The 12,807-nt window shown below is 42.7% G+C and overlaps 2 protein-coding genes across 2 annotated transcripts; one reads left to right on the forward strand and one right to left on the reverse strand.

The window, feature by feature from the left end:
* Positions 1-401: 401 nt before the first annotated feature.
* Positions 402-7,705, forward strand: comta (catechol-O-methyltransferase a). Its single transcript, XM_083674882.1, has 6 exons — positions 402-886; positions 4,018-4,189; positions 4,476-4,593; positions 5,569-5,762; positions 6,244-6,375; positions 6,883-7,705. The coding sequence occupies exons 2-6, from the start codon at positions 4,019-4,021 to the stop codon at positions 7,060-7,062; spliced, it is 795 nt and encodes a 264-aa protein (XP_083531008.1). The 5' UTR covers positions 402-886; position 4,018; the 3' UTR covers positions 7,063-7,705.
* Positions 7,706-7,893: 188 nt separating this feature from the next.
* On the reverse strand, positions 7,894-10,794 carry abt1 (activator of basal transcription 1). Its single transcript, XM_083674879.1, has 4 exons — positions 10,655-10,794; positions 9,957-10,366; positions 9,126-9,301; positions 7,894-8,976 (listed from the first exon to the last, which is right to left on the reverse strand). The coding sequence occupies exons 2-4, from the start codon at positions 10,333-10,335 to the stop codon at positions 8,602-8,604; spliced, it is 930 nt and encodes a 309-aa protein (XP_083531005.1). The 5' UTR covers positions 10,336-10,366; positions 10,655-10,794; the 3' UTR covers positions 7,894-8,601.
* Between the last annotated feature and the right edge of the window lie 2,013 nt (positions 10,795-12,807).

Raw genomic sequence — 12,807 nt, forward strand, 5'->3', positions numbered from 1 at the left:
TCCTGATGTAGGCCTGTAAGGTCACGCAAGGTACTGGACTCTGTATGTAACGGTAGGCTACACACACAACTAGCCCCTGATTTCCACTGATTTCCACTGATTTATAGCTATTATTACTGAAGGGATTTCAACCAAGCTTGATAATAAATATTATTTTGCTGTTGTAAACATTTTAGAAATATTTCATGTTTTCAGAAATAGGCCTAGGTTGTTGTTTTGCCGTAGTCATATTTGTATTCGAGCTCCTTTTGTGTATGCTGAATGTGACAAAAGATGTGTCCATGTATGACTGCCTGCTGCTTCCTTTATCTACAGTATGTGTGTAATGTGTGCATAGTAGGGGGAGGGGCAAAGAGAGAGAGAGAGAGAGAGCAAGAGAGAGAGAGAGAGAAAGAGAGAGGAGCATGGCGGCAAGAGAGAGGGGAAGAAAGAGAGAGGATTGTTGCATGATTGGCTAAAGGGGGATTAAAAACTCTGCGCAGTTGGCTATGGATCAGCTCTTCTCTCTTTGTGTGTGTGTTGGGGCTTACGTGCCTCTATGTCACCGTCCGCGCGCGTGCATCTGAGCCAAACCCTGCAGTTTGACCTATAGCTGCACATTCCTCTCAACACTCATCAAAGCTGCCTAGGATAGAGAGGGGGGGATAGAGTGAGAGAGAGAGAGGGAGGGGATAGAGAGAGAGAGAGAGAGGGGAGGAGGGTGTAGAGAGAGAGAGAGAGGGGGAGAGAGAGAGAGAGAGAGTAAAAGAGTAATAGGCAGAGAGAAAAACAGTAAGAAAGAAAGAAGAGAGCAGTGTGTGCTGTAGTGTGCTCAGGGGAAACGGGCAACAAAGGATAAGAGGGTGAGGAGAATCTGCTCGGAGCGTGGAGACAGCTGCATCAGGAAGTAAGATCTGACTATCTGGAAATTGTCTTTTTGCATGAATGACGTGTTCCACAGGTTGTCTTTCTTCTCTGTGTTGTGTGTTACAGAAGTACATGACAGTGTGTGGAAATGGCTTTGAAGCCATGGTTAGATTTCAGGTTTCTGTTAAGCATGTTGTTGTTGTGAATCACATATGTTAACTTGTTTCAGCACAACTCTAACTCCACCCACACCATCAGCACTGCCCCAACAGTGACTTGTTGTTTGTGGTCCATGGCCATATGCCATGAAATAAGCAATGGAACTGCCTGCCTTTCTGTTTTTCATCCTCACAGGTCTAAACTTTGAGTTTAGTAGGTCAACACATTTCGAATGTTTACGTTTTGGGAATTGAGTGCTTCAGTGCATGTCAAGTAAATAGAGTACATATGGAATATCGCCTTTGATTCAACATGTTTTTTTTTGTTTAGTTTTTTTATTACAAAGGGAAACATTTGATTAGGTCTTGTTATGAAACGACTTAACCACTCCCGAAGACATTATGAAACCTGCGGTGTTATCTGTGTCAGTATCGGTAAACTAATAACATCAGGGGAGCCATAACCCAGCCCTGCCTGTCCAGTGCTGCTATCTCCTCTGCCTTGTGTTGCACACTCGCTTACGGTCCTTCACCCAGTGATAGCATCTTTAATTCACTCAGTGGAATTGCTCAGGCTCAGGCACAGGCACCTCTATTGTTCCTGTGTGTGTGTGTGTGTTTGGCGTGCGTACGTGAATGCACTAAAGCCATCCTTTATCCTTTGTTATTGTCTACTGTCGTAGTGAAGGTGCTTTGCTTTGAGATTGCTTTGCGGTTGGGTTCTTTCAGAGTAGCCTAAAGCATTGAGGTGCCCGTTCACTCAGAGCATCATAGAGAAGTGTAATGGGACTAATTTGTAGTTATCTTTTTTATGGTGTTTGGCCTTGATGTTCTAGTGGGAATGCAATCTGTTTTGTTCTTAACGTAGTATGTTGATTTATCTTTCTAGTTAAGCTTGGCAAACAGTCAGCAAAAAGGACTGTCTTATCAATCGTGGTTGTTGTACTTTTGAACCATTAGTTCGATTTTTTAACACTTTAACCCCCTGAAAGCAGTTAACGACAGTTGGACACATTAATCATTCTTGTCACAAGTTAGGCAGTGGAGATTGGCATAATTGCTCCTTTCCATTGTGACACAGCTTTTAACCCTGGGCTTGCTGCCATTTCTTACACAATAAATTGGGGGAACAACACCTAGAGCCGAGCTAAATGCTCACACCAACTCCTCTATGCGCCTCTCTCACTTCCTTTCAACGAGAGAGAGAGAGAGAGAGAAAGAACTGACTGCACTCCTTAAAGGATCACATCAGCATTCTTCTCCTTTCCAAATGGCTCTTTCCACTATAGCCTGTTTTAAATGATTTCAAATGTATATATATCATTTTCGACATGAGTTCCATTATGTTTGCATAGTGTTGCGGTTGACTAACACGCTCACTTATCTAGAGACAGTTAGGAGATGTGATTGATGGTGTCATATATGGGTCATGTGCCTCCCCACTTTAGACAGACAGCAACAGATTTTTCACGTTTGAACATAAATGATAGAATCCTCCTATGAATCGTTGTTATGTTCTAGCCTCTTATATTTATATTTGTCATGAGCCTTGAAGAGGTGACGTGGTTGTCATGGGACTTGAGAACGGTAGCAAGCTAGCTCATGTCCAAGTTACTGTCTACACTATGTGTCAGTCCTTTTTTTTAAGACTTAAGTACTACAGAAATGTACAGTATATGCGTTCTGGTTAAAGAATTAGGAGTATCGGTATGGGTCTGTAACTTCTAGATACACGTGTTTTTTTATGAAGGGCCTTTTTGCTGCTGGGGAATGGAAGAAAAAAAAAGAAGAAAAAAGTCCTGAATTGCTCAGGTTCCTTGTGATTGGCCTTCATGGGAGGAGGGGTTGCAACAGTTTTATTCTACACTTCCTATCCTATTTCAAATCTCTACCATATTGTTCTGAAAAGGGACTTGTTTTCATTAGCGACCACCGCTGTTCACTCTGCACTGACCAAAGGCCAATGACTGAAATCCTTTTTAAGAGGGCATGACTGTACCCATTATTCAGCAGCCCTGTTCTGTAGCATTGTTCGGTTCCTATCTGAGGTTTTATTCTGGACCAAGATCTTCTGGTTAAATCCTTAAATCTTAATCATGTTTTCTCGAGTGGTTTATTGAACAGTCTGGATCTGGATTTGGGTTACCACATTGAACACAATTCATCACTGCAAGGAAATAAGATCCTAATAATAATAAACCTAATCTCGTTCCCAGACAATTCAGGCCAATATGCTCAGAAGGTCTGGTGGAACAACGTCAATGTGGTAACCCAAATCCAGACTGTATGGACTAATGTCTGTGGCAGAAGCAGATGACTACTTTTAATTATCAAATGAAATCAATCAATCAAGCTTGGGCTTTGTTATTCAATACAAAGATCGGGAAAAACTCCAGACACATGCCGTTGGCTTTACTTCACACAGACCACACATTTCTGAAACAAATAGGACAAATAATTCACTCCGTAAATTCACTCCCACCAAAGCCCGGTCAATATGCTCTGTGTGCAATAGCCGGGGGACCAGGATAATGTGATCCTATTATTCTTGACCTAATGACATTCCAGGAAATGGGAAAGGGATAGGATCATCATCAGGAGGTCAAAGGCTCATCTCTTACCCCCATGATCAGCGCTACAAGTGTTACAATTCTAATTACCTAAAAGATATTCTTATTTGGTTGGATATGAACCCCAAAACACTGCAATATAGGTCACAGGTGCAATACACAGGCAATGTTTGTCTACTAAATACAAATGTTTGTATCTTATTTATTAAATCATAAGAGGTTAGTTTGATTTTCTCAGGGGACCCCAATTTGAAATCAGGGGACCCCACGTGAGGTCCTGACCCCATGTTTGGGAACTGCTGTGTTAGGGAAACACACGCAAGCACGCACACGCACACGCACACGCACACGCACACGCACACGCACACGCACACACACACACACACACACACACACTGTGTCTCTCCTATAAGAGTGTGTGTTCTTCCTGTCTTCCTCCTCAGTATGTTGCTGTGCTTCCTGACGGTGTGTGTTGGCGTAGCAGCTGTCCTATATGGCCTGTACTTCTGGCTGATCCCTGCAGCTGTCCAGCACAACGCCTGGTGGGCCCTGTTCTGGCACGACACCATCGTAGAGGGAGTACTGGATGTCCTGACCCGGTCCACTCGACCCGAGGTGACCTCCTGTCTCCTTTGTCGCTTTTTCATCAACTTGATTGATTGTCATTTTCTCAACTTAGACTGACTGTGCCACTCTCATCCAATGGTTGATGCGTACAACTCAAAGTAACACGAATGTTCAGGATATTACAAATATTGTATTACCTTTTAAAATATTTCTAGGACTCTTCTTTTTTTTAATCTTTTTTTCTTTTACTGATGTTAGTGGTTCCCTGTTAGTGGTTCTTTGTGATATGATGATCTATCCCTCTCTAACTCTCTCTCTCGCTTTGCCCACGCAGCGTCTTTTGAAGGCAGTGAAGAAGAACGCTACGAAAGGAGACCCTCAAAGCGTCATCTCGGCTGTCGACTATTTCTGTCGGCATTCTGAATGGGCCATGAACGTGGGGGACGAGAAAGGTAAAGTCCTGGATTTTCTCCCTCTTTGGGGCTTTACACACGACAGGGCCGGTCTGAACCATACCTGTGCTGGCTTGGTTATTTTCCTTTCACATTGTCTATTCCAGTACTGTTTCACCACAATTGTGGTGGACGTGTAACCAGGCCAGCCCGGTACAGCTCAGTTTGGTTTGGCTCTGTAGTGTAAATTAGCGTTAAGTGTGCCACTTTTCCAAGGAGTGTGCATTTCCTGATCCCTGACAATACGGCTAACCGTCCTGTCACTGTCCTCATACTCTCTCCTCTATGTGGACACCTGTGGATTCTCTTCCTTTAAAAATAATTATTTTACGAGAACATAGCCTGAAGACTTATCATAATGTTCTGTCCTGAATGTGAAGTGATGGAGTTCTCCTGTTCTGGGTCAATAAGACACACGCATGACTGCACATGCATAGTGGCATTTTATAGACATAAACACGCATGCGCGCACACACACACATCCACACCCACACGCTATTACATAACTGTTCAACAAGCAGTCAAAGAACTTGTTTGTCCTTCCTATGTCACCAGGGTAATTTAAAAAAACAAAAAAACAATTGTGTGATTTTCACTTTTCATTTTCAACTGCAAACACTGTCCCCCCTGGTTTGACACTCTTTGTAGTTTTGGAAATCACTGAATCTTTAAAAAAATAAATTCCCCCAAAGACACTATAGGGGGTCATTTTCTTTGGACTTTTTCTTTTGCTTTTTGACGACAGAACCTACGTCGACACTGGTACGGTGCTGGAGATAATGAATATGAGGTTTTAAAATAAATAAATAATAATAATAATAAAAAAGGGGCGAAGTATCCCTTTAAGACTAACAAACACATCCAGTAATCAATGTAATCTGAGAACTCCTAGAGCCTACAGAAGCTACCAACGGTGTGTTGTACAGTGAGTATCTGTCATGTACTGGTGTCATGTACTCGTGTGTGTTTTGGTAGGGGCTATCTTGGACAACGTGGTGTGTGAGGTCAGCCCGTCCACAGCCCTGGAGCTTGGCACCTACTGCGGCTACTCGTCTGTGCGTATCGCACGCCTACTGCCCCCGGGCACCAAGCTCATTACCGTGGAGTTCAACCCTGATTACGCAGCTGTAGCTAGACAAGTCATGGAGCACGCTGGCCTACAGGACAAGGTGAGAGGCCAGAGGAGACACAGAGAGAGAGAGGGCTAGAGGCCCAGTGGACTATAATATCACTGGAACAGTTTGATGTATTCAATGTATCATATGTTATGAATAGGAGACTATATCTGTACTGACAGGTGAGAGAGCTAAACTTGATTTATCCCTGGCTTAGGGCAATTAGTTTAAGGGCTACAGTGACGCATCGTTACAGCAGGCTACTGTACATGAACAACCGACGTACAGACAACAGACAACCCTATAGACACCACAATCACACAGTTCTATGTAGAAACCGTATGTATTGACAGTTTGTTAGTCTGGGAACAATTTACTTGAGGGGGGGGGGGGGATTGACATTCAAAGCAACTTATAAAGCATTCATTCCACCTCCATGAAGACCTGCAGGCACTGTGCTGTACTGTGTACCCCCTTCAAGTAAAGTGTTACTGAAGTTTTATTGATGTTATTTATTATGTTTTGGTTGTTTCAGATTTGTCTGGTGGAAGGATCGTCTGGAGATCTGATTCCTAAAATGGCCGAACTTTTTGGGGTTAAAACGTTTGACTTTATCTTCTTGGACCACTGGAAGGACCGCTACCTCCCTGATATCAAACTGCTGGAGGTAAGAAAACACAAATGAGTGCATTCGATCCAGTGAACATCATTCGGTGCTTGACACAGCAAGGTGATACCAATGAACTTGTCGACCCCTATGAACTCATCTGCCTTTAATCCAGTGAACAGGTGGAATGAACAACAGCCAAAACCATTACTTGCTTGTGTGTCGGTCATTACATCGGCTGTATGATTAGGCCGGCTAAATCGGTCTTCTTTTAAATCATTTAAAAAAAAAAAAACATTTCTCGAATTGCTTGATCAATCCATCAACAAAACAGGGATGTTATACTGATCAACTAGTTGACCACCAGGGTTAAAGGTAAGATGACATCACACGAGTCGGATGACTTCAGAGACGTTTCAGATTCATCCAAGCAAGACGTTTAACTTGCTAGCAATTCCATCAGTGCACAAACACTCTGCCAGTAGTCACCCTGCTGCTATTTTGTGTGCAATGTCTTATTGGATCAGAACTGTCCACTTTAAATCAGAACTGTGCCTCTCTCCTTAGGAGTGTCAGCTGCTGAGGAAAGGCACCATCCTGCTGGCGGACAACGTCATCTGTCCTGGAACCCCTGACTACCTGGCGTACGTCAGAAACAGCCCCCTGTACGAGAGCCAATATTTCAAGTCCCATCTGGAGTACACCAAGGTGGAGGACGGTCTGGAGAAATCTGTCTTCTTGGGATGAAGAGAGGCACGATACAGTACACTCAGAGTGAATAAACCTCATTGTTTACTTAAAAGGATCCTTGTTTGCTTAAGTACTGCCCATGGATGCACACACACACACAAACACACATGATACAGTACACTCGGTCAAGAAACCTCACTGCTTACTTAAAACAGGATCCTTGTTTGCTTAAGTACTGCCCACGCACACGCAAACACACACAGCCTACTCTCTGAAACGAATTGACATTTAAAAAAAACAACCTATACAGGTGTCATACCCATATTTTGTTTGGGACCTGCATTTTTACAAGTGGAAGGGAAATAGGTACTATTACAATGCTGGTTTGACTGATTAAAGCCTCTTTTTTCCTTCCGTCTCCCAAAGATGCACACAAAGGATGAGGAGGTATAACATCCCAAATCACAATGCCTTGATTATAGGGTTTTAGGGTATAAAACTAGACTGGAACCAGCAAGTCATCTTGTTAACATAATACTAGTGTCTGTTTTAATCTGTCATAATAGTTTTTGTTTTTTTTCAATGCAGTGGTTAACATGACATTCTTTATGATTTTCTAATCATAAAGTTGTTGTTGTTGTCATTTCCAAATAGTTGACAACAGTTGCTGTACATTCCTATTTTTGTATGAAGGCTTTAATTAAGATTTGTTTGGAATACGTCTTTGTAACGATGAGTGATTTTTATCCTGACTTATTTCTGATATGGAATACATATGATATAACACTTAAGTATGCATTGTATTTTTTTTCAGTACACTGTAGCATGACCGTCTCTTATAAATGAGTTATTTATTGAAACATTTTACAAAAGGTTTATAAGAATCAGATCAGAGTTTTATTTATGACCCCAAAAATATTGTATTATTTCCAGCATCATAGTTTACAATGCATGAGCAAACAGATGACCAGTCCAAGTCAAGTGTCAACGATTATAGTTAATTAATTACTGATACCTGTGACAGAGTTATAAACACTAGAAGGCACATTCCTCAAAATGAATGTGATTACAAGGGGAGCGCCATGTAGTCAACCATTGTTTCCCCATCTTCTCTTATCTGAGTGGGTAAATAAACTGTTGGTGATATAGTGCAACCTGCTATGCTGGAGTGTTCGCCCAACTCAACTCCAGTGTCTCAGGTCAGTTATTTATTACAGCCAGTAGATGGCGGCATGCACCTGAAAGCCATTTACAATCCATAGATAAACCTATTGAGGAAGACCATGGCCAGTGCCTTCTCTAGTGATGTATCTCTATGGGGTGAACACGCTCAGTCTTTCTCCCTTGAGTCTGTGCGCCTTAACAGAGCCTTCTCTCAGTGCTGCTCACACCAGGTCTTCATCAGAGCACAATAACACACAGCCAAGTCTTATCAGCATCATGATTCCTGACCCATTGTGTTCATCAACCACTGATGGACTGAAGTCAGTCCTTGTTTTTGCTGATGATGAAAGATCTTGGCCAGAAGAGAGACATTAGACTGGCACCACACACGCACCACACACACGCACGCACACATACACACACACGTTAGTCCTAGTTTTTGCTGCTGTTGAAGATCTTGGTCAGCAGTGAGACGTTTGACTGGGACTTCTCCTGGTGGACCTTTGCTTTGTCCTGGGCCACCTTCAGGTTCTTCTTGGACATGGTCTGTCTTTGCAGGCGTCTCAGCTGGATCTCCTCCTCCGTCTGCCTCTGGGTAAAGTCATACGTCTTCTCCTCCATCTTCTCGCCCTTCCTCTCCCTCTTCTTCCTGAGTTTGGCCAGGTTCTGGCTCTTCTCCACGTTGGCCAGGTAGAAGTTGGTCTCCCGTTTGGCCTGGGAGATCTCGGTTCTGAGGCGCTGCTGAAGGACCGTCTGCTCGTAGGCCAGGCGCTCACTCAGGTGGCACCACTGGAACCTGTGGAGATACTGACCGAAAGACGACAAGGTGATTCACTTCAGACACTGAAAACGTCATATAGGACATAGACCTACAAACTAAAATCCATTGTTGAATGTACAGTAGTTACGTTAGAATGTCAACCAAGGAAGACCAAGTCAAAGGGGCTGAAGGATACCTTGATGCACCAGAGGTCACTGCTGAAACGGTTCCTTTTGCGTGCGCCCATGGGTGTGTTGTGAAGACTGGCTGCCACCCTCTTGGCCAACCGCTTGTCCCTGAACTCTACCCAGCCTTCGGTGAAACTGCTGGTCTTGGAGCCTGCCTTCTTCTTCTTCCTCTTGACTGACCGATCTGAGGAGGACAATTTAAAAGACAGTTAAATGATGGTCCTCTGTGGCTCAGTGGGTAGAGGCGCTAACAACGCTTAGGTTGTGGGTTTGATTCCTGCTGGGACCCTATATACTGAAATGTATGCACTCACTGCAATGTAAGTCGCTTTGGATAAAAGCGTCAGCTAAAAGGCATATATTATATTATTCTGATATATTACAATCATTTGTGTGTGTGTGTGTGAGAGGTTATTGAGACACGCGGCCAGCTGTTTGAGAGAAGGTGTGAGTCCTGGACAACCTGCTCAGTGGTGAGTGTATGTTGTTTAGTAGGACAAAACACTGTACTGTAGCAGGGGTTAAAACTGAGTGTGCTGGAAAACCTTGTCAGTGCACAGGATATAGATTTCTGGGGCTCAATTGAATTTCCTGTCGTTTTCGGCTATACAATCTTACATGTCACTTAAAAGGACGTTTTTTTCCATTTAATAGAGACAGGAAGAAAGAGGGAGAGAGTGAGTGTGCGTGCGTGTGTAATAAACATGTATAATGTCCACATCTGTGTGCGCATTTCGGACAGTTCTGAAGGATGTCATCATGATAACAATGACCAGAAACATTGAAATCCAATCTGTGACAGACGTTAGATCAATAAGTGGTTGTAAGTGCAGTCTCACCCTCAGGCTGTAAGAACACCCTTCCGATCTCTCCGTACACACTGAGCATGTTACGCATGTGTTTGGGCCTGAGTCTAGGGGGGATGTGACCCAAATACACGATTCCCGGTAGCACCCCCTTCTTGGTTATTGACACCTTTTTGCTTTTGGCTCCGTCCGTCTGTCCTTTAACATCCGTGTCATTGTCTTCGTCATTCTCTTCATCATCATTCTCTGGGATCTCCTCATCCTGCTCATCTTCATTTTCTTCCTCTTCATTTACTTCATCTCCATTTTCCACTGCTACAGTCCTGGACCCTTCTCCGGCATCGTGGTCGTCCTCAGTCACGTCCTCAGTCATTTCAGTCTCCTCGGTGTCCATCCTCTCCTTACTTTCCATAGAACGCAGGTCCAGAAACAGATACAATAGACTAGAATTGGAGTAGAAAGACATGAGGTTTTAACAGGGCAATCTTATCAACTGGATTATAGACATAGTATGCATGCCACTATTGTGCATGTATAGCCTAGCTATACATTCATTGTACAGAACCGTACTCTGCACACAGAGATGTATATATTGCTATGTTACGCCTAGCTATGGGCACGTATAATCGCTAGTTAGCCTAGCTAGTAGCATGTTGCTAGCAGAATGTTGCTGGCAACGCTTTGGGCAATTTTCCACACAATTCAAGTCACAACCGTTCACCTTGGCTTACCGTGTACAGAGTACCAGAGTACCAGATAATTGCGTTCAAAGTTCAAACGCGATTATCAATGAATTCCATCCAGTAATTTAGCAAATCTACACTGAAATGCATAGGAAAACAACTACAGCTTGGCAGAGGCTACACATGGGCAGGAAATGAAGTGTTGTTACGCATGGCAAGCAGAGCCACATGGCTTCCTGTATGTTTCTTACTCTAACACAAGGTGGCGACATTACACTGAGAATAAAATCACTTTCTTGGATTCATCTATCTAAAAAAGTTTTAAAAATATATAAACATTTAAAAAAAAAAAAAGTCAAGTTGCTTACAATACAACTTGAACTTGATCAAACCGGAGGGGCCGAGAATGCATATTCATATGATGATATTATTCAATAAATACAACTACACATGTGTTATGTACAGTACTTTATCTATTTCAGCAGCATTACATACAGTTTTAGAAAAAAGTTCTAGTTCCAAAAAAAGGTTAGGGCTAGGGTTTAGGGTTCATCTGGGGTCCATGTTGAACACTTTCCACAGAGGCTTCTACATGGAACCCAAAACAGTTCTACATGGAACCCAAAAGGGTTATCAAAGGGTTCCTCTACAAGGGCAAATGAAGAACCCTTTTGTAACCCTTTTTTTCCCCCTAAGAGTGTAGGCCTACTGAGATTATAATCTAACAAAAAAAAAAGTCCACACGATTCTAGGCCACGTATTGAAAATGCATGGCACTTTATCTCATCGCTTCCTCACGGCAATCTGATTCAAAGCCAGTGCATGAATAGAGCACTAGAGACAGTGCAGAGCCCTGGGACTACCATCTACCCCATAGACTGCAGCCTAGGAATGAGACAACATTTGAGATGCAGCATAAAGAAATGTAAACTCGGAGGATCTCATAATGGATAGAAATCCTCACTGCAATTATGTGTTTACTTCCCCTGCAGGGTTGCATTGGTGCTTTATTATGCATGACCATGTGCCTGTCGCATGTGTGTTCCTCCTGCATTATTGAACAGGATGACTCGAGCTTACTAAGTGCTTTGCAACGCTGTCAGTAGTCCGACCTATCTATTTTAAATATAACCCTGAACACTACAGCAGCAGGCAGCCAGCATTCCTCAGGGAAGAAAGAAAGATGGCATGTTTCATATTGAATGGCCGTTATGTAAAAGCTGGCTGGAAGATGGAGAAAGTGGAATGTCCGTATTTCTGCCTTTATTTAATTAATTTCTATGCCTCTTTGTTGAATAGAAGTCGGCACTGGAAATTTTGGATGCATTATTTGTGTTCACACATTGGGGAAATTAACAGTCAAGGGCGGTGATTGTATATTGTTTGTTTATACTTAATAAACACTGTAATAAACTGAATAAAACATATCTCTGTCAACCGAGGAACCAAGCTTGATAACCATTGTTGCTACTGAATAGATCATGAAAATAGATATTGTTGTACCTCTGTGCCAGTCCAATTATTATAACGTCATTTTATTGTAGAAGTTGTGTCTCCCATGAAGCATGATTATAACCATGAATTGTGTACCAAATCAATATACTCTACCAGGTTCCTGACACCACTAAACTAACTATTGATTGAGGTCATTCTCATTCGCATTATCAGGCGAGGAAACAGATGATGCATTCGGATAATTCAGCCTGTAATTGAAAACATAATCTTTGTCGAAAATAAATATTGCTCGATATATTCAATGAGTCATTCAGATGACTCATTGAGTAGATATTGTGCGATGTTTCTTTTCAATTAGGATGAATTATCTAAATGCATCATCTGTTTCCTCCAATGGGGTCCTAATTAAACCACAGACATAGGAGGTGAGGTAGTGTGTGACAGATAGGAAACGCCTCGCAGAGTGTGTGTCTGTTTGATCCGGCGGGTGAATGACAGCTCAAGACATGCATTTGACAGGGCACTGTCCACCGAATCTGTAGCCTATGCATAACAAAACATCTTTAAAATTAGGATGGGATGAATCAGGTGCGACAGGACAATAGGAAGACAATAAGAGAGGAAACACGAGGTGGCATGGATGACGGTCGCTGCCAGACGACGTTTCAGGGCTGAGTTTCAGGCGCGGCTGTGTTATCACATGACGAGTCGGAGGAATTATTGAATTATGAGGAGGAAATCAAAGA

Source organism: Argentina silus, assembly GCF_951799395.1.
Source record: "Argentina silus genome assembly, chromosome: 8".
Classification (NCBI taxonomy): domain Eukaryota; kingdom Metazoa; phylum Chordata; class Actinopteri; order Argentiniformes; family Argentinidae; genus Argentina; species Argentina silus.